The 25,805-nt window shown below is 37.5% G+C and overlaps 1 protein-coding gene and 1 long non-coding RNA gene across 2 annotated transcripts in view; both read left to right on the plus strand.

The window, feature by feature from the left end:
- LOC122155272 overlaps positions 1-6,374 on the plus strand; it is a 7,219-nt gene extending 845 nt beyond the window's left edge. The window contains exon 2 of the long non-coding RNA XR_006167207.1: positions 4-6,374. This is a non-coding gene — a long non-coding RNA (uncharacterized LOC122155272). The remainder of the gene's footprint in view (positions 1-3) is intronic.
- Positions 1-25,805, plus strand: part of RELCH (RAB11 binding and LisH domain, coiled-coil and HEAT repeat containing) — a 71,423-nt gene that overhangs the window by 4,764 nt on the left and 40,854 nt on the right. The window contains exons 2-9 of the mRNA XM_042809118.1: positions 11,447-11,536; positions 17,967-18,038; positions 18,151-18,206; positions 18,317-18,430; positions 20,040-20,240; positions 20,325-20,416; positions 21,371-21,679; positions 25,712-25,787. Of these exons, the coding sequence (XP_042665052.1) occupies positions 11,447-11,536; positions 17,967-18,038; positions 18,151-18,206; positions 18,317-18,430; positions 20,040-20,240; positions 20,325-20,416; positions 21,371-21,679; positions 25,712-25,787 (1,010 nt within the window). The remainder of the gene's footprint in view (positions 1-11,446; positions 11,537-17,966; positions 18,039-18,150; positions 18,207-18,316; positions 18,431-20,039; positions 20,241-20,324; positions 20,417-21,370; positions 21,680-25,711; positions 25,788-25,805) is intronic.

The following is a 25,805-nucleotide window of genomic DNA, read 5'->3' on the forward strand; positions in this document are numbered from 1 at the left end:
TAGGTGTAATATCTGTTGTTATTGTGACTAGTTCTTTGGTTGGCAGGGTTGTCGTTTTGTTTGTTTTTTTTTTTTTTTTTTTTTTTTTCCTGGGTTTGTTTGTTTTATTGCTTTTGTTATATTAAAATGTTTGCTGATACCTTTATGAAAGTAACCAAAAATACCTGTGATCTTGTTTGCTGCCCCTCCAGGAGCTGTGAGATCATGTGATGATTTGTGGGTGAGATGGTGGCTGCAGTATCTGTGTAAGGAAGGGTTCTCCCTTTGTGAGGGGCAGGATAGAAGGGTGTAGGTAAAGAGTGACAGATGGGGGACAGCAAATGTTGTCTCTAAAGTACAGAAGACTGTTCAAAAAGGAAGATGCTTCTAAGTAATGCCCAAAGAAAGAGGAATGGAGTTGTTGATGCATAGTTTAATCTTTGGCTGGTATCTGTATTGGAATGATTTGGGGTACTTTGATAGACCTGAAGATAGGTTAGTGTAATGGTGTAGCCACACAAAGAAGTAAGGTAGTACGAAGTAAGTGTGACAGTGTTGGGCAAAGCAGGGCAGGTTTATATCATGTTATCACTGAACAGCAAGTGTTCCCTATGTTCAGATTATACTTTACCTTGCAGTAACTCATTTGTGTGTTCTTCTCTTAGGGCGCTACATTCCTTCTGGGGAATGTAGCTGCATGAGTTTGGGCTTCCTGTTCTGTCCCTGTGCCAGAGCTGCTGCTAACGTTCTGTGTGGGGAGAGCAGAAGTGAACCTGTGCACGTAGGCTGGTGCTGTAGCTAATTCAGTTTTGTGTGAGTTTAACCATGCCTTGCTAGAAAGTTGCAGCAACGTGAGCAAACTTTGCACTGAAGCAATGAGTGCTCCTTCCTACCAGTTCTGGTGTTGTGGAGAGAAGGGAGAAGGCAAGAAGATTAGAGGGCTTTGTGTTTGAGAGCAGCTTTTGGAAGCTTCTTAAGCTTCCCTGCATGTAATTTCAGTTCTCTATAAAGTATACAGAGTTTCTTGTAGTTTCTCTTCCTCTGAGAATTAAGTTTTGCGGTAGAAGATATAACTTGTAAATTCTATTCCACTGAGAAAGTGTTTGCTGGAAATCTATACCAGCTTCATTGCCTGGTATTAAAAGATTTGTCTAGTGCTTGCAGGCAAGCCATGATAAATTAGGTAGTGGTATCAGGGGTATCAGAAGTTGGCTTGCGTGCAGAGTCCATTGTGATTAGTTCAAATGTTGTAACTAGTGTATTTTGTAAACTTGGAATCTATGAAAATATGGAAAAAAAAATGTATTTTTTGCAGGAAGTTCTAGTACTTTCAAATTAAACTAAGATTTCTAATACGTCCTGACTTAGATTGTTTATATATGGAACTATTTTGAATGTAGCATCAGAAATCTCTTTCCTATCAGTAGGTAGAGATATCCTTAAATCTTATTCTGTTTTGTTTTATCTTGCAACTGTGTACATTAAATGTATGACTTGTATTTGTTTTTCAGATATATTGTAAAGATGCAGGTTTGATAAATTGCACTGGATGCCACTCTGACATAAGCTAAAAATTTCAGTAAAGTTTTTAGGCCTTGTATTTTTAAATTTTAATACACATTCTGAGACATGACATAAACGTATGCTGAGTTTGGACGAGATGTTTTGTTTTATTTTCTTTGTTTCATCTTAAATAGCCCAAGATGAAAAAGCCTTGGAGAAATACTGAAGTCTCTTCCCCTCTGCACACCATAGGGGATAGGCAATTTACTTCCTCCCTTCCTGCAATGCACTGCTGCATGATGGTGACGCAACTGAAAACTTCACTTTTGAATTGAAGGAAGTACTATTACGTAAAAACTGAGAGCAAAAGAAATTCTTATTTATGTAGCAAGTAGCTTTTTATGTGGGTTTGATGTTGGTGGGGCAGGGGGAGGGCTGGCAAGTGTTCTCATTTGACAGACAACTGTTGAATACCTCGAAGGAGGGCGAGTCCACAACCTCTGTGCAGCCTTTGCCAGTGCTCACTCATCCTTAAAATGATTGCTGATGTTCAGAGGCACCTTCTTTGCTCTAGCTGTACCCATTGCTTCTGCACCCAGCATTGGTTGCCACTGGAAAGAGAGCCCCTGTTGTCTTTGCATCTTCCCTCCAGATGTTTATACACAATTATAAGATCCAGCCTTAGGCTTGGTTTTTCTCTAAGCTGAATTAATGGAAGGTAGTTTAGCTTGATACCAGAGAATATAACAGGAATCTGGGTTACTATGGAGAATGGAAAAATCCTTGTAATGCAAGCTGATCAATATGCTTGAGGCCAGGCAGTGCTGCAGCTGAGCATATGGAGTTTACTCAATTCTTTTGACGCTTTCTAATTTCTGCTGAGGCCAGCTGGGGTCTGGAGCTGGAAGAAGTGCCCCTGTGCCATGCTCCTCCCTTAGCTCTTGTTTTGGGAAGCTCTGGTAGCTCAAGCACACCGCAGGGAGCCATGCTGGGTTTGGTGTTTTTCCCCAGGGTGCCATGCTGTCTGGATCTCTGCTCACTGCAGCAGTGCTTAAATGGCTTTTAGCAGGGCCAGCTTGATTCTTTGAGACTCAAATAATTTGGGTTCTGCCCGAGATTGTGCAGTAAGCTACCCACTGAAGCAGTGTCTTTGTTGTCAGTGTGGCTCTTTATGTGGTCGGATGGGGTGCACCTGTGTCTTAAGTCAATCGTGAATGTGTTCTGTTATTTTCCACTTACATTTCTTCCTTCTCATGAGCTTCTGCTGTGCTTCTGTTATGGGACTACTGTAATGTATTTAGCAAAGCATATACTGGCTATTTAAATTGATCATGAAGCATAGACTTGTTTTTTTTTTCCAAGTAATTTTAGGGTTTTTACTGTCATATCTTCTACAAATTTTCTTAGCTCATTAGAGATACGAAGTAGGTTTCAATTTGGTTTGGATTTCCTTGCATGGACTAGTATGATATGAACATCCTGAACACTTGTTAAAAATTCTGGGTATCTTGTAAATTAATTGTTCTGATAGCTGAAAGTTAACTTTATTCTGCTAGCTGTACTTAATTTGGTTCAATTTAATGTGATGGTTGTCTGAGAACTTCCTTCTAGCACATAACAACTTTGAGAATTCATCTGGTCTCATTTAGCAAGAGCGTTTGGGAAAGGGCAGAAGAATGCTTACCGTAGTGAAACAAAGCTCATAGGCTAGGTGTGTAGAATTCAGTGCTCAATGGGATAAATGACTTACAGGATTCCAATTTCCACATGAGAGTTAGTGTAGCAATGTGGAACATGTTCATCTGCTGTGAATTTCTGCAAGTTCAAACGGATTTTAGAGACCTGACCAGTAAGTCTGTTTCTTCCTCGGGTTTTATGCAAGGTGAGGTAACTGCTGCCATGGATCTGGTTTGCATTGCTGAGTGATCCAGCAGTGCTAAGCTTTGGAGCAGGTTGAAACGTGTCAGAACTTTAAAATTCAGCATCTAGTTAAGACTTTTCAAACTAATGTTGCTGCACGTTTGTCTTATGAAATCTGGTAAGGCTTAGAGTAAAGAAAGCTGCTGTATCACTTACGGGGAATTAAATAGCTCAACTGATTTATTCATTTGTATTGCACAATATATTACACAATCTGTCTATTTCAGTTGCTACACATCACAACCTCAAATATAGGATCTGAATCAGTAATTGTGTTTTGAAGTGTTAATGATGTCTGATTCTTTAAATTAATGTAGAAGATCCTCCAATGAAACTGTTCAGGTCTCTGTTTCGTTCCACATCTGTGAATGCTGATCCCTCTTGCCAGTTGGTTTATTCACTTATATGTATTTGCATTTGGGTGCTGGTGTGGAGTTTAAGCGCAAGGAAGTAATAAAGGAAAAAGTGTATTCCTTGTCCCAGATGGTTTTTGTCTCCAGTTTCTTCAGCTTCTGCACCCATCTGCCTGTGATGTTGTGCAGGATGGCTGAGGATGCAGGTTGTTCAAGGACATGTTTTTGTAGGCTGGTGTCTCTAGAAGAAAGCAAGAAATAGGTTTAGTGACTGTTATGGCTAGTTTAGTCTCGGTTTTGAATATTTAAGGTAGATAGTATGCCTAGTCTGCTGGCTTCTTTAGCAACAACAGAAACAAATCTAAAATGTGTATTCATACACTTGAATTTTCTCAGGCCTGAACCTGAGCTTTAACAGTTGTATTGTACGTGTAGCACAGGGAAAAAAAGATAAAAGCAGCAAATCCAAGTAGTTTCTAAGGAATCTTGTCAGTTGGGATCTGTTATGAGAATACTTCTGGTGTGCCAATGTCTTTTTACTTAAAAATACATTGGATATCCTAAGCATAACAATAAGCAACAGTCTGACATTTCCTGGAGCACAGCTTTCTTTTTTTTTTTTTGAGATGGAAGCAAAGTGTTTTTCCAGTGTCTTTGACTTGCAAACCCCTGAGAAACAAGCAAACAACAACAGAAAAAAAAATCTTTGTTCTCCTTATGGCCTAATTTGTCTTTGGGTGTGGAGATTGACCTCAGAGGTTCCTCCGTGTAAGGAAAGTTGCATATATATGCTGGGAGGAGGGAGAGCTTACTCAGAACAATAGCACAACTCATCTGGATAAGCTCTTAAAATTGCCAAGAATCACACCCTTACTAACCTCAACCATGTCTTGATAATAGCCTGTGGGTTGTAGGTTAAAATTCACTACGGTAAGGAGTATTTTTTTTTTTTTTTTTTTTAGCTTCTTGTTTCTTGTGCATCTGAGAGTATCTTATATTGAATTTTTTTCTTGACTCTCTCAAATACAGCTGTAATTGCATAGTTTTGTCATCTCTACTTCCCAACTGGTTACTTTGTATGACAGTTAATAAAATGTGGAGTCTCATTTACTGTTATATGTTATTTTAAAATGAAGCATGTCTGTTGGTTGAATAATCGTAGCTTTTTAATTCCTAAAAATATTAAACATGAACAATTCCCTATTATACTCTTTTTCTGCAAAGCTTATTTTCTATGATCAGTTCAAGAATGAAAAGTAACTTTTTAATCCATAGCTGCAGAGAAGTACAACTTAAGAGTTCTAATGTCAAGGAGGCCTTGTTAAGCTTGAAATCCTAAGTAATTAAAATTTAATTTAGTGATGAGAGTTTGTTGTCAAATAAATTACTTCTGGTAGATCAGGTTGCTTGTAAAGTTCTTCTAATACCAATGTCAGAGCACTTCAACCTTCTCTGAAGTAAAAGATAAATATGTCAGCGCTTTCAGATGCAAAGCTTCTGGAAATCTGCACCTTAAATATTCAGAATTCTCTATATAAATATTTTCTGGTGTCCACTAGAATTAACAGTACTCCATGATGGGTTTTTTTCAGGTCTGTGGTGTTTCTAGGCTGTCTTCCTGCTTACTAAGGCTACAATAAACGACAAGTAAAACTCTACTATCTAGCTGCATTTAGTGTCTTACAGAGTTGTTGTTTCTGTTGTTTTCTATTTCTGTTTTTTTGTATATGTGGAAAGCAGTGGATCTTTGTTCCTCCTTCTCCAAATAATGTGTGAGGAAGGAAGAGCCTACATGATAGCTTTCTACATTTCTGAAGAGCCTACATGATGGCTATCTAAGAGCGTGATAGACTGAAGTTTTTAGCCAAACTAATGGGCTGGGGACTTCTAGTGTCTCCAGAGAAGTTTGTCTTCCTATGCTGTCTTCTTACAACTGTTTCTTTCTACATAAAAACACATAATGCACTTAAAACCTGGTCTAAAATGGAAATAATTTGATCCTAGTATGCTGAACGTTCAGTAAAAAGCTACCTTTGGACTTTATTGGGAAGTATTCTTTGTGTTGCCTCTTGTTCCATATGATGCTGATCAAAATAAAATTGCTGGCAGCCAGTTATTATTCTAATTGGTTTAAAATGTGATAAGTCTTGTTTCAGGTTACAGATGCTTTGCACTTCAGGTGAATGCTTACAAGTAGAGATGCCGAGTGGATTGGTCTTTTATGTGTATATCAACCCTTGTTCTTGGTCTTCATATGCACTGTTTAGGTTTGTTAGGTACACAGTGATATGGCTTCTTATCATCATGGGGAAAAGATGACAACTTCCTAGCTGTTCTACCAGCTAGTTATTTTTAAATTAATTTAGGTGTTTGCAAAGTAAATGCAGATAGCTTCTAAATTACTTATTGTTTTTTGTTTCTTGAGCCTTTTTGATGATATAGTTTGTTTGTTTTTAAGTGGTTTAAGAAATACCTCTACGCAAGTGCCTTATTAAATGCTCTTTGTGTAAGACAGCAACTTATTCCTGCTTAATTCATGTACTTTAAAACTGTGGTTAGTGTGGTCCTTGTTGGAATCCCTTTAGATAAACAGATGGAAATAAACTGTTTTAACCATCAGAGTGAATGAAACTTAATCTTTTTGGGGTGCTTGAAACTAGATGAGGTAGTTGCAACTAGATGGTATTTAATGTCCCTTCCTACTCCACCCACTGTATGATTCTGTATGATTTTCTTGTTATATATGTCACTGGAAGGCACTAACACTTCTTGAGTTTTGGGGTTTTCTTGTTTGTTTGTTTCCTTAACATTTTCCTCCTTTAGAAAGTTATACTCACCTTAAAGTGAAAGGAGGAGGTGAATGTGTCCGGGGAGCAGAAACTGTCATGTGGAATCTGCCTGCATCACAAGTAACGAATCTGGGAATAAAAAGGGAATCAAAGTTACTTTTCTCTGGAATGAGGCAGTATCTCAACAAATAAATCAAAATGTGCAAAATGTGATGATGGACCTGATTTTAAACTTCACAAATGAAATTAGAGTAGTTGCATTTTCCAAAAAAATGGATTGAAGAACACTTTTGAACTTTGTTCAAGTGTCATTTCTGTGATTCTCAGCTTTCTGATTTTTCTTAATCCCTTTCCAAATGGCTCAGATTTGCCCAGGCTCTGTGTTGCAATCCCACTCTATTTCATGGCATTTCACTACAGGAGATCTAAAAAATCAAACCCTATCTTTGTTGCTTGCACACTTGTGACTCTCTCTTGCCACCTTGCAGTGCTGCACTTCATGGAGTTTTTCATACCTGCTTGTCAATGCTTATTGCACTGTTTTGACATTCTGAAACATGAAACTGGCAATGCTTTTTTTTACTGATCACTTATAAGGAATTACTGACTAAAAAGAAAGGTGTTTCAATTCAGAACACCAGAGAAACAAATAGAAAATCCGCACGCAAACTGCTAGTAAGAATGTGCATACTATGACAGCAGGATGGTTTCCTACTACTGTGCCACTTTAGTTTTTGTTAAAGCAGAACCGGAGTTCAGCCACAGCATGCTTTCTCCCTGCAGGGTTCTGTCTTTATTATCCTTGTCAAATAACATAAGCCTAAGATTTTTCTTTCATATTAAAAAGACATTATCTAAAGAAATATACATTGTTCCCTACGAAATTAGTGCTTCTTTTTCTTATCAGCTCAGAAAGTGGTTCTTATTAGAGCTGCATGACCTGAGCATAGCTCTCCCTGTCCTATTTCTTCTTCTAACAGCCCTACTAGTTTTCTCAGTGAGTGAAGCCATGTGTTGTCTGTAGGGAAGTGCTGTTTTCAGCCTCTGGTTCTTTCTGTGTGGATATATGCTTTATACTAGCACACACCTTGAGGCTATACAATGTTATTCCATAATTTTCTGGGGGCTGCTGTTAGTCTTTGGAGAAAAGCCATCTACTGATGGCTGCCTGCAAAGAAAGTGGGAGGAAGTGAGACAACAGTTTCTTGCACAGTTGCATTTCATGTAGGTGAAGCAGTGGAGCAGGCATGCTGTTGTTTAGCTTTTGGCAGCCTCCAGCATGTGTGTGCTTTGACTGCTGTTGATACCGTATGCAGCATGCCTGTCAGCCCTCACCTTCCTGGGCACCATTTTCAGTTAGCTGTCTCCTTCTTTGTTATCCAGGTGATCTTGCAGGCTGATCCCTCAACCTCCATCCAAAATTCCTCTCTGCTGTTCAAACCTACTGTTTACATTTATGTTGGATTTGGTTCTTTTTCTTCAGCAGTTTCAACATGTGAAATAACTCCAAAATTCATCTCATAGTACCAGGAAGACAGAGGTCACTGGTGCTGCTGTGGTACTGGGTGGAAGGTGAGGATCCTTTTGCTGCCTACTTTCCCCTTGGCTTAGTAACATGAGTGCCCCGGGCAGAAGCTGCCAATATAGCTGAGGTTCATGTGGCACTGACTGCTTTGCAGTTGTGAGCACAAGAAGGAGGAGTTGCCAATTGGGCCTCACCTCACCTGGCTGTGTTGGGAGCCAGTCTTTCCAGGGGGTGGCAGAAACAAGTTACCTGCTGCCTGAAGCACCTTTGCTGAGGAGCTGTGGCCCAGCAGAGCGCTGGTGACTAAGCTTTCTCTATAGCTGGCACTTGGCAGGGCCCTTAACCTCAGCAGAGATGACTTGCTGATGCCTGAAGAGCCGGTTTGGCCCAGAGATGTCTCAGCCCAAGTGCTTCAGCCCGGTGGCCTCTCCCCGATGTAGCAGGAAGTGGTTGGTATAAGAGCCACACTACCTATTTTAAAGGTGGTGTACTGTAGTGAAGTGGTAATAAAAACCTTGTTACATTGCTCAAGCTAAGTATTTAGCTTGAGTTGCGTTCTAGAAGCTGTAATTTCACAGAATCACAAAATGGCCTGGGTTGGAAGGGACCTCAGGAGTCATCAACCTCCCTGCCACACGCAGGGCCACCAACCTCCACGTTTAATACCAGACCAGGCTGCCCAGGGCCCCATCCAACTTGGCCTTGAACACCTCCAGGGACAAGGCATCCACAACCTCTCTGGGCAGCCTGTTCCAGCACCTCACCACTCCCTATATTTTCCTACATCTGCATTGTGTATTGCTTTGAGAGACATTGATCTGAGAAGCCGGTGTTCAGTCTGTGTGCATATGCTGCTATGGTGCTTTTGCTTCAGCGTTTGCTTGGTTGTTGTATGGGCACTGCTGAGGCACGGCCTGAACCTCTGATTGATCACCTGAGGCGAGCCATGAGTCAGCCAGAGGAGCACAGGTGAAGGCAATTCTCCTGTGCTGCTGGAAGGGGTGGAGCCTGGCTCCAGACCTCCTGGACCTATTTAAGAGCTGGCTACCAGTGGGGAAGGATCTCTTGTGGAGATTGCTTCTGCTGGAGTTTTGTGAGTGAGCCCAGGATAGGGGTAAGCCTATCTCTTTTGTTATCATAGTCTGCTTTGCCTAACTCTTTCTTATTTTGTGATTATAACATCCTAATATTCTTTCATTATACAGTTGTGCTACACCTCTCTCAGTCTAAATTCAGGTTCCACCACAGTGATAGATAAAAAGGTGGTTTTCATTGTAAATCTTAAATTTAGATAGATTCTGTTAGCTCCACACTGTTGAAGCACACAGACCAAGTTTAATTTACCTGTTTGAGAAGTAAGTTATATATGAGGGAGCTGTATGTACCAACCCATGCGTAAGGAGGGCTTCAGATGTTTCTGTTATTGTCTATACCTCAGATGGTGAGGGGGAGTTTAAATGATGAATGTACGTATTTCAAACTTAGAAATTGCCAGTGTGCACACAGGTGTGATGTTTAAGGCCCTTTCTGGATGTTCAAATCATCAAAGTACGTGGTTGTTGAGGGTTTTTTTTGTTTCTGTAAGGACCTTTTATCATATAAGAGTGGTGCGTATTTGCTGGCTGGGAATTGTTAGATTTACAGCTGCTGGTACAATCTTAAATGGTTTCTGTTGTGTACATCTTGATACAGACTTAAATTGAAAGATGATTTTTTTCTCTTTTAATTTCTGGTTGCTGTTTTGGCAAACAGGTTTGTGTTTCATTGCTGGGTTTCTTTTTTGGACTTTGGGATGGAAAATGTATTTCTATGTACAGCTTTGGATGAGCTGTTAATTATTATGTGGTTGGCTTCCTGAAAGTTTGGCAGTTGTTACTCTGATGTTACTGCTGGATAAGAGGCATAGAAAATGATTCTGTGCATTTGCCTTAATAATAGTATGCATAAGACTGGGTCACCTATCTTAAATGCCATTTTTGTCATTGAAATCTTTATTTGTATGCTGTTTCTTTGTTTAACTTGAGCCTTGAATTCAATTTTATCCATTTTCAAGTGAAATGAATTGGAACGGTACTTACTGAACAGCATTAGGCATCCTGTAATATCAGATCTGAAGACTTTCATGCCATGTATTCAAAAGTCACGTTTTCTTTTGACCTTAATCGCTTCTAACTGTGATGTGTGTATGTGTGTGTATATATCTACACATTTGTCAGGCACTTCAGTTTGGTGCTGTATTATTCTGCTTGACCTAGGAAGCTTGTTTTCCCGTGTAAAGTTTTGCAAGTAACCAAAATAATGTGTATCCAAATGTTCTGATTTCCTTTTGGTGCTGGTTTGTGTACAGAGGTTGTCAGAAGACCTTATGTATCAGTGTAGGGCTTAAATGTGCGAAGAAACCCCAAACATTAGTAGATTCTTTAATTTTTGACACAGTATGGAATTACATCTGTTCCATTTTACATGTTTTCCATGGTGTTAGTCATGACAGAATGTGACTGGCAAGGGATGAAATTGCTTCTATTCCTGCTTTTTTTTTTTTTTTTCTTGACAGCCAAGTGGAATTTGCTCTTTGTTAAAGTGACAACAGTTCTAAAGTAATTAAAATTATTTCAGGAGAGCTACAGAGAGATTAATTTTGAAAGAGAGGTGTGGTTTAAAGTACCTGATACAGTGGAACGTGCAAATCATGAATGTATTCTACTTATTTTGGGTTCTGTTGCTGTTTGAGCAATTCTACTGCATATTTTTTCTAATGAAAGAAGGGGGAGATCAAAAGAAAAAGGTGGAACCGAGATCAAGGCATTTTGCTGGTTACTGAATATCTTGATTTAAAAATTAAATTCTAGAGCATGAATATTAAAACCGCAGTACTATGAACTGTGCTGGTCTTGCTTTATTTTTGCTATAACACAGTCCTTGGTTAATGTTCTGTTAAGTGGGTATGTACTGAATTTAACAGATAGAATTGAGAGTTAATAGAGCATTTGGCTTTGCTAATGTTTCAAAATTTCGAAATACTAAAAAGGGGAAGAGAACTGCTTGCAGCTTGTTACAGAGCGGTCTGAATCTATTTCTTATTGTTTGCTCAGTTACATCTAAGCAAAGTCTCTAGCCCTTGTGGAAAAGGGAAGGAGCTCTGTATGCTGCTCCTGCTGTATTGTGGCAAGGGCAGAAATGCTGTCTTTACAAGCGGAAAAGGGAAATTTATTTGTCTACAGACAGACTTTATGGGAAATGTAGTGAAATTCCACTCTTGCAGCACAGTTCACCTTTTACTAATAGTTTTTGAAATGAGATGTTTTGCCTTATTGAAGTAGTCAACTCTTCAAGACTCAAGTTGTTTTTTGCTTTTCGGCTCTTTCTTCTCTCTCAAGATCGCGCTGGAAGCATCAGTACTCTTGATTCCTTAGATTTTGCAAGATACTCCGACGACGGCAATAGGGAAGCGGACGAAAGAGTGGCGGGTAAGTTTGTATGATTTAGGAATCACAGATTGCCAACTTTACCATTTGGCACGTTGTTTTTTGCAGCAACATATTTAAATATTCCCGAAGTTGCCAAGACTTCTCTGTGATGGTGTACCTAGTCACTTAATGATAGATTAGGTTTCAGATGTTGTACTGTAATGACTGTGAACATTCAGACAGATGTGCTTTTATATGACTTATGTTACTTATTTATTTGAGTAAGGAATATACTTGAAAGCTGGGACCAATCTCAGACAATGATCAATGTGTTGATATTGCCTATTGGCTGCAAGCATGCAGTTGAAACACTTCTAAATCACTGTGTAGCAGTCTGTGGCTATTGCAGAGGTAGCAGCTTTCTCATGTGAAAATTTGCAGTGAGACATCTGGTTAAACATAGCTTACATTTAGATCAAATATGCATTGCCAAACCCGTGGTGAATTTTGGATTTTGTCAGTTCCACAAGTCATCTTTGCTACAATCTTAACTGTAGCACTTTTCTTCCCATTTTATTTCTAGATTGTATAAGATATTTTCTTGTGATAGGACTTCTCGCTTCTTGTAGTTCTCAATGAAGAATCTTGGGAATTTTAAATTTCAGGGTTTTCAGTTACATCACAAAAGGTGATGTAAAGAGACTGCCCTTCTTTCGTGTTTGAAGTTATTATTATAATCTTTTTTGCATGTGAGCCATGTTGCTACAATCCAGTTTTTTCCTGAGCTTAGTTGTTTAGCTACTCACAGCTTCTCTGGAGAAAACCATAAAAATGTCAGTAGAACTTGCTGCTCAGTTTATTTCCAGTGAAATAGTTCCACTCAGTATCATAAACACTTGGAATTTGTCCATGCTGTGACCTTTTTTCACATTGTTTATCTTTATGAAGCCTGAAGTGATGGAAGCTGCCTTGTTTCTGCTCCGTACTGTTATCTGCTTCAAACCCCCGTGCTTCATCATGGTGAAATCCATGAACGTGAAGCATATTCAGATACTGTGATATTCTGGCCTGTAACTGTAGGTAATGATTTTTCTTTTATTTATATGAAAACTGCCAGGTTTTCTAAACAGTGTGTTTAAGGAACCCAGATATTGCTGTATCATGTTCTGGAATACAATGTGAAAGTAAACACTTGCTAGCAGTTTTTAAATTTTCACTATCTTGATAGATTTTTTTTCTATATCTAGGCAATCTTTCTTGACAGTACTACTATTGAGAGAGCTAGCTTGATCTTAGCTTGGAGCTGTGTTTTCTGATTGAATTGGATTACAGAAAGTAAGAACTGAGCAGAACTGACAGCAGAACCATTCATCTTCTGGCAGTACATTAATGACAAAATATTGATTGTTTACAGTATGAAATCAATGCATCCTAAAATGAAATACTAAGTATAATAAATCGTTTCCTAGAACAAAGATTTTGGAAGACTACAGTATAGTAATTGACTGTCGTCATGTAATAGATAAGTAAATTATTTGTCAGAATATTTAAATTATATGCTTGTGCTCTTTAGAGATGTTTTTCCATGAGTTACTAGAAGTGATGTAAGAATCAAAGCAAGACTAGATAGGATTTCTGGTTGCTTGTGAAGTTGTAAGTTTTCCAAAACATCACATTTCTAGTTCAGTTGTAATTGCTTAAAATATCTTGCACCAATTCTGCATCAGACCATTTGTCCAAGCAGTAGGCTGTCCCATGGAAGTCCATTCAGGAAAATGCAAGTCTTCAGTATGCACACAAAAAACATTTCAGTAGAGACTGCAAAGCCTTTATATGCTCAGTTCCTTCTTTGAACAAAAACTGGCTATTAGCTTCTACTTTTAAAGTCAGCCTTACCTGCAGATGTGCTTTCAAATGTAAGTCTACCTTGCTTCTTACCGTAGGTTTTTTTTCTCAGCAGAGAGCATCAATGAGCAGGCATTAAAGCTGTAATCTATTGCAAGAGCTGCAGGCTGCAATCTGATAGTCACATATTCTTTTGATAATTCTCAGAGTTAGATTAGAATAATTTCTTCTTTTAAAATACGTTTCTCACATTATTATCTTTGGGTTGTTTTTTTTTTTTTTTTTTTTTTTAACCATTTGGACAGAATCCATTGTTTCTATTATCAGTTTCCTAGCAAATGTCAAATGAAGGATAAAAAATAAATGCGTATCAGTCAGTAATGAATCCTGAGTCAGAAGTACTTTTAAAATGAAGTTATTATGTATCCAGTTACAAATCTCTTTTTTACATTGGAAAAGCCAAATGAAAAAAATGTCTGTGTGGACCGTCCAAAGCCATCATGTTTCCAGTTTTGCTTTTATGGATGGTGTTAAGGTTGGCTGCCAGGTTTCTCCTTTTGGCAGTCCAAAAAATGTTGGAAATAAATAGAAGGTTTATTATTTGAAGTAGATTACAATATTTCAGTTCTGTTGGTCCAGCTCATTGCATCTGACATTAAAAAGCCTAGAAGCGAAAGTGTTTTGAAGAGTTGGCATGAACTTGTCATTTGGGAAATCTGATCAAAGGACGTTTAGTGACTCTCATTTGTAATACTGTCATCAGCATGTCTGAACAGATATAATACACAGAAGCCAGTCAGGACGTGGATAAACATCACAGAACTAATTGTAGTAGGAAAATATCTATTTTCTTCCTCATCTACCTGACATCTGCTGGATCTTACTATGGATGTAGAGCGCCGTGTAACAAACTGGATAAAAAAATTCATAATCCTCAAAGTTTTAACAACAGCAACAACAACAAAAAAGCATCATTGGTGCTTACAATGCACTGGATGAAACAACTTCTTCTGTAAGACTATTAAGTGCTGAACCAGTTGTTATTAAGATAAAGTCAGTACTGAAGGATTTATGAGGCTTAGGGAACCTTCTCCAAATACTTGTTTTCATGAGAATGGAAAACCTGCTTGAAGTCATATACCTGCAGTATTCAGTGTAAATAGGTCATCTGACATTCAATCTAAGAACTGAATCTTCTGCCACGTCTTAAATTGACTGTGCAGGTATGTTTGTGACCTAAAAACTCTCCGTATTTTAAAATATTTAGCATTACCAACCTATCATTGTCATCTACTGTTTTGAGAATCTGCTCATTTTAGATACTGTTCTTTTGGTGATAATAAAATTAATGATTGCCATGTAAGTAGAAATACATGCTGAAAATGTTTACTTTTCGACTTATTTGCCTTTGACCAACAAAAGTGCTGTTCGTGTGCATCTCATTGTTCAGTGTCCCAAACCACAAGTTGCTCCTTATAATTAACTTCTTGTTCTATGGTTCAACATCTTCTGAAGTCATTAAAAAATGTGGATGAATAGAAAGAGATCCTTGAAAAAGCCTTATTTTAAAATTTGTAAGCTGTGCAGATGAGCTTCCCATTTCATCTATGCACTTCTTTTTTAAGGTGTGCTTGAGTAGCTGCCTAAAAACAGAAGTGCTGAATTGTTCTAATCCTTAGTTGCTTTCTTGAAAGACTCAAGTCTTTTAAATAAGGCTAAGTAAATTTTTTCCCCGCAGATGGTAGGTGTAATGGTTTGAGTTCTTTAAAGAGAAAAAGCAAGGGAGTCCCTTAAATTCAGAATGCACTCTTCTTGTTGCAAGATAACACAAGCATATAGCTCCTAAGTACTGCTCTGTGCCTTCCTGTAGAGAGTTAGCTTAATTCTTTACTTTCCTAGCTGTGTGTCAAGAAACTGTTCTGTATGTCATGCTCAGTTTAGCTCCATTCACTAATGTATTATATGTGGTATGAATTCAGTCAAGCATTAAGTTAATATTCAGCTGACTTTATCAATGTTATTGAAAGGTTAAATTTTCTAAGGTAGGTAAACATTAGGAGAAGGAGGGGAGGGAGAGAGAGAGAGACCAGGTGATTTCTTTTAAAAGCCAGTGGTTGGCAAATGGTTACAAAGGAAGTCAGATCATTAACAAATGGGGATTTCCATGTTGGTTTCATTGGTGTACACCTTGAGTTAAACATCTCTGTGTATTTTGGCAAAACAGTGCATTTCCGCGTAGTTTCTGAAATAAAGAGCTTCTAATTATAATACAAAACTCTATTAAAATTGCATTGTAAATATTTGGAGAAATTGACTAAAATCTAGGAACAAACTTCTTCAAATAAAAGCTAAATTTGTGTCTTCCAGATGCACTATGGTTTGTATAGTGACAATTACAATGTTGACATTCCTAAGGCAAGAAACGAGGTACAATTATGAGCTTACTGTTTGTAGCAGCATTATTGTGGCTGTTGTGACAGGCTGTGAAGTGAGTTCTTCACAAATATGGTACGTTCAGAATAATCCACTGTATACAGAGAAACATGCAGCAGAGTAATCTTCTTAAAAGGTTGACTGGGTGAAGTCCTAATGGCTTCTAAGAATTTTCAGCACATCAGACTTTACTAAAAAAGTAATTCTTGCCGTCTGACATGGGTTTGTCTGACATGATTTTTTTTGGCTTTCTATACCTTCAGTCATGTTTTATTCCTATTTTCCTTGATGAGATACCTGAGTTGTTCTAGTTTTCTAGTTTATGTTGGTTTTCTAACTTTTTTGTTGTTGTTTTAAATTTTTATCATTCTAGTGCAGGGCACTCCTGATCTGCAACTGTTCTGGTCATTGATAATATTTTCAGCGAATAAAATGTTAAGAGTCATTTCCATCAGAAAAAAATTAGTCAATTTGAATTTATTGTAATTTCCAAAAACTAAAAAACAAGCAGCTTTCAACTTAGAATCTTAACTGTGAATGCAAGGAAGCCATAAAACGATCAGATGCTTCACTACAAGAGCATTTTCTCACTTTGTTGCACAGAAGTATTTGCAGATCAGCATTGCTGAATACTAGAGATTTCGCATATTTTATTCATCATATCCTCAGTTGTGCTTTTAACATCGCTGCAGTAAAATTCTGTGCATCAAACAAGTTCCTTTCATGTAGCAAATGTGGTGTACTGTAGTTACTCCTTCAGTTTTTATGGAAAAATGCAAACTGAGTGAATCTTTTTTTCCATGCATGCTATTGATCAAAAAGTTCTTAATCAGGTGTTCCAAAAAGGAAACCAGTTTTTGTAGTCTTCAGCAGCATTTCTTACGGATGATTAAATTCAGTACTTCTGCACTGTGCTGTCCTTTGCAAATATTTCAAAATGCCACATTAAATTGTTTCCAGGCAATGATTAAAAGTCTTATTAATACATTCGTATTAAAAGCAACTACAGCATTTTTAGCTTTGATTTGGAGTCAAAATTAAGCAAATGTTAGGCATCCAGTTCAATTATGCAAACATTTTGGTATGGTAACTGCTTTATGCTTCTCTCAATGAGTTCATTACAAAGCTCATTCTTTACAGTAGCTATTAAGACACTTACTGTGTCTTTTGCAAGGTACAAGATGTTAAAATTTGACACCACAGTACATACATGTGGCTTAAAATTAAAATGTGTGAAATTCAAGTGCAAGCAAAGCACTCCTGGCTCTTTCAGAGAGAGTAACAGAACGTGAGAAACTCACAACAGTGATAGGGCTGAAAGCAGGTGGAAGTGTCACCTAGAATTTTGTGTTTTGAAATCTCTAAAACTTACGCTAGATGGTTAAATATGTTTTATCCCCAAGACTCACTGGAATATTAAAGGATAATGGAGCAAAGACATTTTTTCTTGCAAGCTTCTCTGTAGGCACTGAGGGAGCTGCAGATTTTGGTTTTTTTTTTATTTGCATCTCTTAGATGTATTCAACATTTAAGTCTTCATTACTTCTAGGGTATTCCTGAAAACATGAAGCAAAAGGAAAAAAAAAAAGGTTTTAAAAAGTAAGAAATTTTAGTAAGAAAATGAGGCAAGCTTCAAATTCTGCCACTAAAAATAATATTTTTCAATGTATAAATATTTCAGTAATTTCAATATATAAACTTACTTTCAAATAAAAAAAATATCAGTAGTCTCAGTGGGACAGTGCATTCACATTAGGGTTTTAGTTTTGCTACATGGAGGCAGCTAACACTGCCACCAACATGTATGTGCGTTATTTAGATCTGATCTTTGTCCCCTGCCCCTTAGGAATTGAAATTTTGACAGTACCAGCTGACCATACATGAAGAAGAACTAACAAACTTTTTCCCGTAATGCAGAGTTGAAAACAAGCAGCCAAATAAAAACAAAACAGCCTACAGCGAGTCCTTGTCAGACAGCTTGAAATTTTGGCCTAGTTAATTAATCCCAATGAACCGATGGAAAACATTCACCAGTTTGCTTTCAGACCAACTCTGCTGCATGTGTTCATAAGTTCCATGAAGACTGCATGCTTTCTGTTGAATACAAACTGTATATTTTTTTTCATACCCATCCTTGCTTTTTATATTTTATTTTTTGTTTCCCTTGCCTTGGTTGGATGCCTGTGTGTGTTTAATCCAAATCCCTGTCCAGTCCTGGAGTTTGAACTACGGAAAGCCAAGGAGACCATACAGGCCCTCCGAGCCAACCTGACTCAGGCTGCAGGTGGTGTACACAAACCTTTTCTTAAGCCTCTACTTTGAACATTGTAGAAGTAGCTGAGCTCATCCTGGTTGAAAGAATAAAATTTAGTTACTGTTTTTTTTTTCCTCCCCAGAAAATGAAGTTCCTTTGCAGGAACGAAAAAATTATAAATCAAGTCCTGAAATTCAGGTAGGTGGCTGGTGAAAACGGAGCTTTGCGTGGGCCTTAATGCAGATATGCTTCAGTAGCTTACAGCAAGATGAATCAAAGATGCAGTGTATTGTTTTCTTTTTTTCCAGGAGCCAATCAGACCTCTTGAGAAAAGAGCTCTAAACTTCCTAGTTAATGAATTTTTATTGAAGAATAGTTACAAGCTTACGTCAATAACATTTTCAGATGAAAACCATGATCAGGTAAGATTTTCTTTTTTATTACACGTGAATTTTCCGCATTCAGATCTTTTTGTAAGCTCAAGTGAGCTTAAATGAGTATTCTAAGAGTTAAATGTTAGCATTTTCATATAAAAAGCATGGCTTGGAAACAGCTGTTTGAGAAGTACATTCTCCAAGTCTGTAGGAAGGAGACAAGAGTCTCTGCTTTCTATAAAGGAAGCAAAAGAAGGTAATGATAGCTATCTCTAATTGTATTTTACTATTCAGCTTATGTATTTAGAAAGGCAGTTTCCAAACAATGTCATAAAATTCTAGAATGTTGAGGTTGGACAGCACCTCTGCAATTTGTCAGGTCCAGCTCTTGCTCAAGCAGTGGCATCGAAAGCAGGTTGTACAAGTCCGTGTCCAGACAGCTCTCACCTCTCCAAGGAGGAGACTCCACAACTTCCAACCTGTGGCAGTGCTTGGTCACTCTCACAGTAAATGAGTGTTTCCTGATGTTCCAGTTTGTGCCCATTGCTTCTTGTCCTGTTGCTGGGCACCATTGAAAGGAACCTGCATGTTCATGTCTGCATGTTCCTTGCACCCTTCCTTAGGGTATTTATATACACTGATGAGATTTCCCCCTGAGCCACTTTTCTCTAGGCTGAACAGTCCCAGCTTTCTTGGCTGCTCCTCACAGGAGAGATGTTCTAGTCCATGTACCTTCACCATTTTCATAGCTCCTTCCCATTACTCTCTTCAGTGTCTGTGTCTCTTGTACTGTGGAGCCCAGAACAGGACACAGCACTCCAGATATGGTCTTACAAACCCTGAACAGAGGGGAGAGGTCACCTCCCTTGGCCCGACTGCACTTGGCATAATGCAGTCTAGAATATCATTAATCTTTGCAGCAGGAGCACGTTGCTTTTGTATGTATTTAATATTAAATTTATATATAACCAGACTAGAAAAAAATTGTCAACATTCTTGAAGTAAAAAAATAAAAGCATGAATCTATTTGAGATTTAACTCCTTTTAAGAGAGCATCACAACTCCTCATTATCAGTGTACATGCTTATTAGTGTATATAAATGTGAAATAATCTTGTAGGATAGTTAAGTTACATGTCAGTGAAAAAAACAAGGTCAAGTTTTAACAGTTTGAGATGGAAGGTTGTATTATTGTATTCATCAGTGTACACTGAATACACTTATGTCCAGATTTTGAAAATACACACCCTGTCTATCAGTTGTCTTCAGAGCTATTTGACTGTCTCCTTTTGGAAGATTGTACATGTAAGTGAGAAGGGAACAAAGTGATAGCCCTATCAGTAGGAAGTCTTCTACCACATTCACTGGCTTCTGTTAGAATTTGATCAATTATACATTTGATTCTCCAAAGTATTTGTATCTTAGAGCACAAAAAAAATTGTGAGCTGTGTGTTTTGGAAGGTTCTCTTTTTTAATACACTGCTTAGAACTGTCTTTAGGGTGAGACTGCTTTAGGTTATGAAATGAGCTCTTATTACTGCAGTGCAGCTTTGACATGATTATTTTGCTCTTCTTTGAATGCAGACCTAAGTTAAACAAGGAAGAAAAACAGTGCTAGAAGTCTATTGTGTGGTTTGTTTTCTCTTATTGCTTTGAAGGATTTTGAATTGTGGGATGATGTGGGATTGAACATTCCAAAACCTCCTGACCTTTTACAACTCTATCGGGACTTTGGAAACCATCATGTTACCGCAAGAGATGTGGTGGATGTATCAGTTGGTGTAGATGATGATGAGTTGGAGGCTGCCACCCCTATACTTGGGACAGTTCCGGTATTTGAAACACCACAATCAATAGAAGTAAGAGGCTGTACGAAAGAAATTTCAACTGTTTGCATCATTACTTCATTGTGCTAACCTCTTTTGTCTCTATCTTGTATTTAGCAATGTTTGATAGTGCAGAAATTAGAAGATCAAATTAGTGTTTTAAACAATGAGAAATGGTCTTTGATGGAACAAATCCAAAGACTTGAGAGGTATGTATTTATCCATCTGCTTAACTGCTAATAAATATCAGAATAACTTCTTAATGTTTTTCTGGCACATGTATCAAAACACAGTTTTTTACCTACAAAATTGCTAGGAGTTCTTTGGAGCAGTGCAATCTTTCCTTTTAGTGTGTGGTATTTGATTTGGGGAAAAAAAAACCCAAGAGACTTTAAACTGAGTATTTATCTTTTGATTACTGACATTGTTTAATTTTGGAATTAGCTTTGTTCCCTCAGTGCAACTTCTTTATTTACCTAACTGAAAATAGCATCAGTTCTGATGTGTTTTGTGTAGATTTTGCTCCTCAGTCAGCTATATTTAACTCTGCAGTACTGCACTGTGAAGAGGTTGCAATGCTGTTTAAGGTTGTATTTTAAGTAATTTATTTTAATATTGTTTTTCTTTCTGTAATAGAAATGACAGGATCTTGAACAACGACGATAAAAAGCCTTTAAAAGGTTGTTCAAAACGTGATTCTGTAAGCTGTAAGATTCCATTCTTCTTAGGAGAATGAATGTTAGGACAAGTTAGACAATTTTTCAATGACTTTAACGAATTGTACTCTTACCATTTCAAAACTAACTGGGATCTTTGTACTAATTCTTTCTGTAGTATTTTGAGTTTTGTGCCCCAGATGGGTGTCTCTCTGTGGACAGTATGTTTCAGTACTAAGAGTTCAGCCAGAAACATTATAAAACTAGCTCTTGTCACTTATTTATAGCATTGAATCACTTGTTCTGAATGCAGCATTTTTCCTTCTACTTATTGTTGACTGAAGACCTCTGGTAAACTGGTGCTCATCTGAAGAACTTGATAGAAACTTTGAACGTACTGGATTTGAAGAAAGAACTGTTCAGTGTGTTGTCCTTATTTCTGTCCTTGCTTTGTGATTCCGGCAACCTTGTCAGGAAAGTAACAATTCTTGGTTTTAACTTTTTCAGTGAAATAGATTTCCTCAAGAATGAAAACTTTGCCGTGTCTACAGTTTATGGTGTAGCTCCCCATCCTTCCTTAGAGCAAGTGCCTCACACAGTCTCAGAGGACAATGGACGGTACTTGGATATCAAGAGCTCTGAGAATGACAGTAAACATGCAGACGCTGAGGAAAAAAGCCTTTCTTCATCAGCTGAACATGATACAAGGACTTCAAAAGATGATACGCTAAATTCTGTCTCCTGTAAAGACACAGAGAAAGTGTCCTCTTGTGCTCCATCAGCTAAAACTGCAGTGCACTTTGATAAACCGAATAGGTGAGCGATTAGTTTTAAAATAAAATGCTTTAAAAATTAAGAAGTGTATAATTTCTCTAACAAAGCCCAGCAGCAGGCATAGATCATTTTTGTTTTGAATATGAATGAAAGGCTTAGCATGCCTTTATTGAACACTGATGATACTTTCACATAGTGTTCCTACTGATTTTTAGGGAAGGCAATTTTTAGCATCAACTGTAAGTGCTTCTTTTCACCTCCTACTTGTTTCTAAATCTTGCCATAATCTTTGTGTCAAAAATGAAAAGCCAAAATTAAAGTGATGAATGAGAAAACAGGTTGTTTGTGTTCTCCATTACAATTTAGTTTTGTAATGAAATCTATTCCACTTGGAGAGTGGTTGGAAAGACTTTAGTTTTTCCATCTGGAAATGCAGGTTTAGTAGTTATTCTCCTAGGGCACTTAAAAACTTAGGTTTTGGTTTTTTTTTTTTTTTTAACCAGAAATAGTATCCACTGGTATTCTCTCTTGTTTTTTGATGTTTGAATTTGAGGCTTGTCTTCATTTAGGTAACTATGATTCTTTTTAATTAAATAAAGTATTCATGTTATTAATTGGAAACTGAGTCTGTGCGTTTGAATGCTGCTGGGAAAGCCTCTGAAATATATGCAGGATTTTTAAGCACTATAGTGAAGAAGGGAAGTAACTTATTGAATAAGTAAAAGACAAACAACAGTGTACTACTGGGAGTTGAGCAGGCTGCTGAGATAGTAAAGTGTGTACAACTGAGAGCATGCATAGGAAAGTAATACAAAGAAGAAATGGACGTGTGTGGTATTCTGCACAGACAGAAAAATGAATAGAAGCTGAAAATTACTTCCCCTGCTCACCTCCCTCCAAAAAAGAAAGAAAAAAGAGTAACTACCCTTGCTAATAATTAACTTTGCTCACAAATCCTATGTGTGTTGTAAGTTCTCACATTAATCCTGGGAGATAAAGGCAGGTTTTTTTAGAATGGAGCAGCAGGAAAGATATTTAATTTCTGAGTACAGTATGTTAGTGTTACTACTAATTTCATCTGTTCTAATTGAATGATTAGTGCTTAGTAAGAAAGTAAAACTCAGGTGGGACTTATCTGAGTTTTTTCAGTGATTCCATTTAAACTTTCAGGATTTGTTTAATGTATTTTTATATTTCTTTCATATTCTAGCGGAACACTGAGGCTGTGTAATAATCAAAATTTGTACCTGTCATACATTTATGACTGTGAATTTGTATGCTTGCCTTCATCTGTGCCTTCTTACAAGTTTCTTTTTGTTCAGTGTAACTGGGACTGCTGGGAGGAATTAAGAACACAAATAGTAGATTGGTGGTTTGGAGATAGTAGAGGATGGGTATTAAAATAGGATGAGATCTATGAATAAGGAAGGAATTCCAGAGGAATATATGACAAGTTTCTAGAATAGCTAAACTAATTTATTTTGCTGGCTCACAGGCCTTTAAAACCCATGTGCAATGATGTATGGCTGCTGCAGCATTTTTATTTTTTTTATTTTTTTTTAGAAAAACAACTACCCTGAATAAAACCTTCAGTTTACATGGAGTCCATTAATTTCAGAGATGCACTGATACAGCATTTGGTGCACAAATAAGTGAAGTGTGTGTAATACGTAGCTATTTTGGCACTGAATTTCCTATTTTACATGTCAGTGAAGGATCAAAGGAAACAATCCTTGATAGTGCTTTATAGACTCATATCTCTCAGCTGACTACATGAAAGAATTATACTGTTTCTTAAACAATGCTGCTTCTCCCACAGATCTCAAGATACTCATGTACTGCATGTATATTTTATTCAATCTAAGGCAGTCATTTGTAGAGAACAATTACTGCAGTTTATTCAAGAGTTGTTAAAAAACTGCATTAAAAGCTAGGACTTGGTTCTCAAAGACAAGACTGTTATTACTGTAGCTAGAGGATGGATTCTTGGCATAAATCTTAACCAGATGGGAAAAGATGATGGGAGAGCAAGTGAGCCTGCTTGATGTGACTGTAACAGGAACAGGTGTGTGTACATGCCCAAAAATGAGGACATGGGGATCCTTGGAGAAGTGCCTTGTGTAACAGATTGCAGCAGAAAGCACTAGCAGAAGTTTAAATAGACTCCATTGCATATATTTATTCAACTTGTTTTAGGTGTTTGGTAATTTGAACCAAATACAAGGTGTTTTCTTCATGTAGCAGTCAATTTTTCAGTAAATTGTCTCCTTTCTCCTAGTTGTGTAGGGAAAAGAGTAGTGCTTGCATTTTGTCTTCATCGTGCTTTCTTATATTTGCACTTTGTTACTGGCATCTGCTGGTCCTTGAAAAGGCTTTCTGTTAACTTGGTGAAAGAGGCCTGAGTTTGTCACTGTTTCTGTTAGAAGAGGTTTTATTAAATTTCATAAAGCAGCTTTCTAGAATGTAAATGTAGGTAGTAGGACTTATAGAGCCTATGCTGCCCAGAGCTTGCCTGTTAATTAACCCCTAGGGAAATTCAAGGGAAATGCTGTCACACTTGGTCTTTTTTTCTCAGCAAAATGAGGATAGAACTTTGTCCCAATTTGAGTATTTAATTAAGGTTTCAGGTAGATAAGAATTTGATATTCTGTGGAGTGCAAAGGTAAAATTAAAATGAACAGCCAAGACAGAGGTTGGCTTTGATTCTGTTGATATTACAGTACTGCTTTGCAACACTTGCTCCAGTTCTTCCAGTGTAATTAAAGGCTGGAATAGCTTCTGCAAATATGGCATTCAGTAATGCCTTTATGTGGTAAGGGCTAGCATATTATTAAACCAAGGTCCTTTACAGCTCACTACCATCTGGATCTCTTATTTTTCTTAAGTGAACTCTTCTACAAAATCAAGCTGATTTGAATTAAAATAAACTGACTTCATTAAAACTTTAAGAGAAGAGGAAGACTATTCTGCATATTTATCTAAGTCCTTCTGGTTTAGATTAGACTGTTTTAAGCAAGAAATTAGATTTTTTATGTTGGTGTTCTGTGTTTTTCTTTCTTTGGTTAGAAAAGAGTTGTATATATTTCCCGTGGATAATGTAACTTTGCAACCTATTGAATAAAAATATGTGTCCATACATGTACAATCACATATATGTAGGCTTTTCTTCACTTAAGCTCTCAAAATAGCAGTTTTAAGAGTTGAAGTATTAAAAAGTGTATTTTCCACAAAAGAAAGAAATTGCTCTGTGCCTGGAGGACAAATGCTCCTTCTCTCTTGAAGCATAGTGGATGAAGCAGTTAGATTAGTCTCTAAATACAGAAGATAAAGGCATAGGATGCTGCTGCCAACAGTTGCCTGTACTACATAATGATCAGTCAGGGTCTTCTGAGGTCGTTTCTGCCAAATTATTCTTTGGACAAACTAGTTCTGAGACTCACATCCGAGTTTTGTGTTTGTACTTGAGGCTTTGAGTAGCTGGGCTGTGTTTGCTGGTTCAGTGCATATCCACGAGGTGGTACTTCTAGAAATAAACATCAGGGATTAGACAGCAACTTAAGTCAGGCTTTCGCTATCCATCTGAACCCAACATTTAGATTCTAGATTGGCAGTTTAGTCTGGATTTAATGCTGAAGCTTGTAAGTGATGGACTACTCAAACTTTTTTATCCAATGTACAAAATTGGAGCATTGAGCAAAAACTGCTGGTTGCTTGCAGTATTTTTTCCTTCTGTTTGCGAAAGAGTATGCTTCCTCTTGTATTGCTGAAACTTCCTTTTCTTTATGTCTTCTTTTTCTTCTTCCTTTTCTATTTTTATCTGTGAAGCAATCTGAAAGACATTACATTTTTAGGAACTGAAAGTAACTTGTTAATTAGGGCATCTATTGTTTTCTAGTTACAAACAGGAAATCATAGAAGTGAAAGGTAATTGTGAATATTCTACTGCATGCTTCACTGAAAACTGAAAACAAATGCTATTGAATGTTATTTTATCTAGCTGGCTGAACCAGAGTGAAAGTCATTACCTTTCTGATCCATGCTTTCCCTCACCCTTCCTTTTTGATGATATTTCAGGAAATTGTCACCAGCTTTCCATCAAGCACTACTGTCTTTCTGTCGAATGTCAGCAGATAGTCGTTTGGGATCAGAGGTATGTTTCCCAGTTGGC

This window comes from Centrocercus urophasianus, unplaced genomic scaffold (genome assembly GCF_019232065.1).
Source record: "Centrocercus urophasianus isolate 14NV4802_14NV808 unplaced genomic scaffold, USGS_Curo_1.0 seq_11, whole genome shotgun sequence".
In the NCBI taxonomy this organism is placed as follows: domain Eukaryota; kingdom Metazoa; phylum Chordata; class Aves; order Galliformes; family Phasianidae; genus Centrocercus; species Centrocercus urophasianus.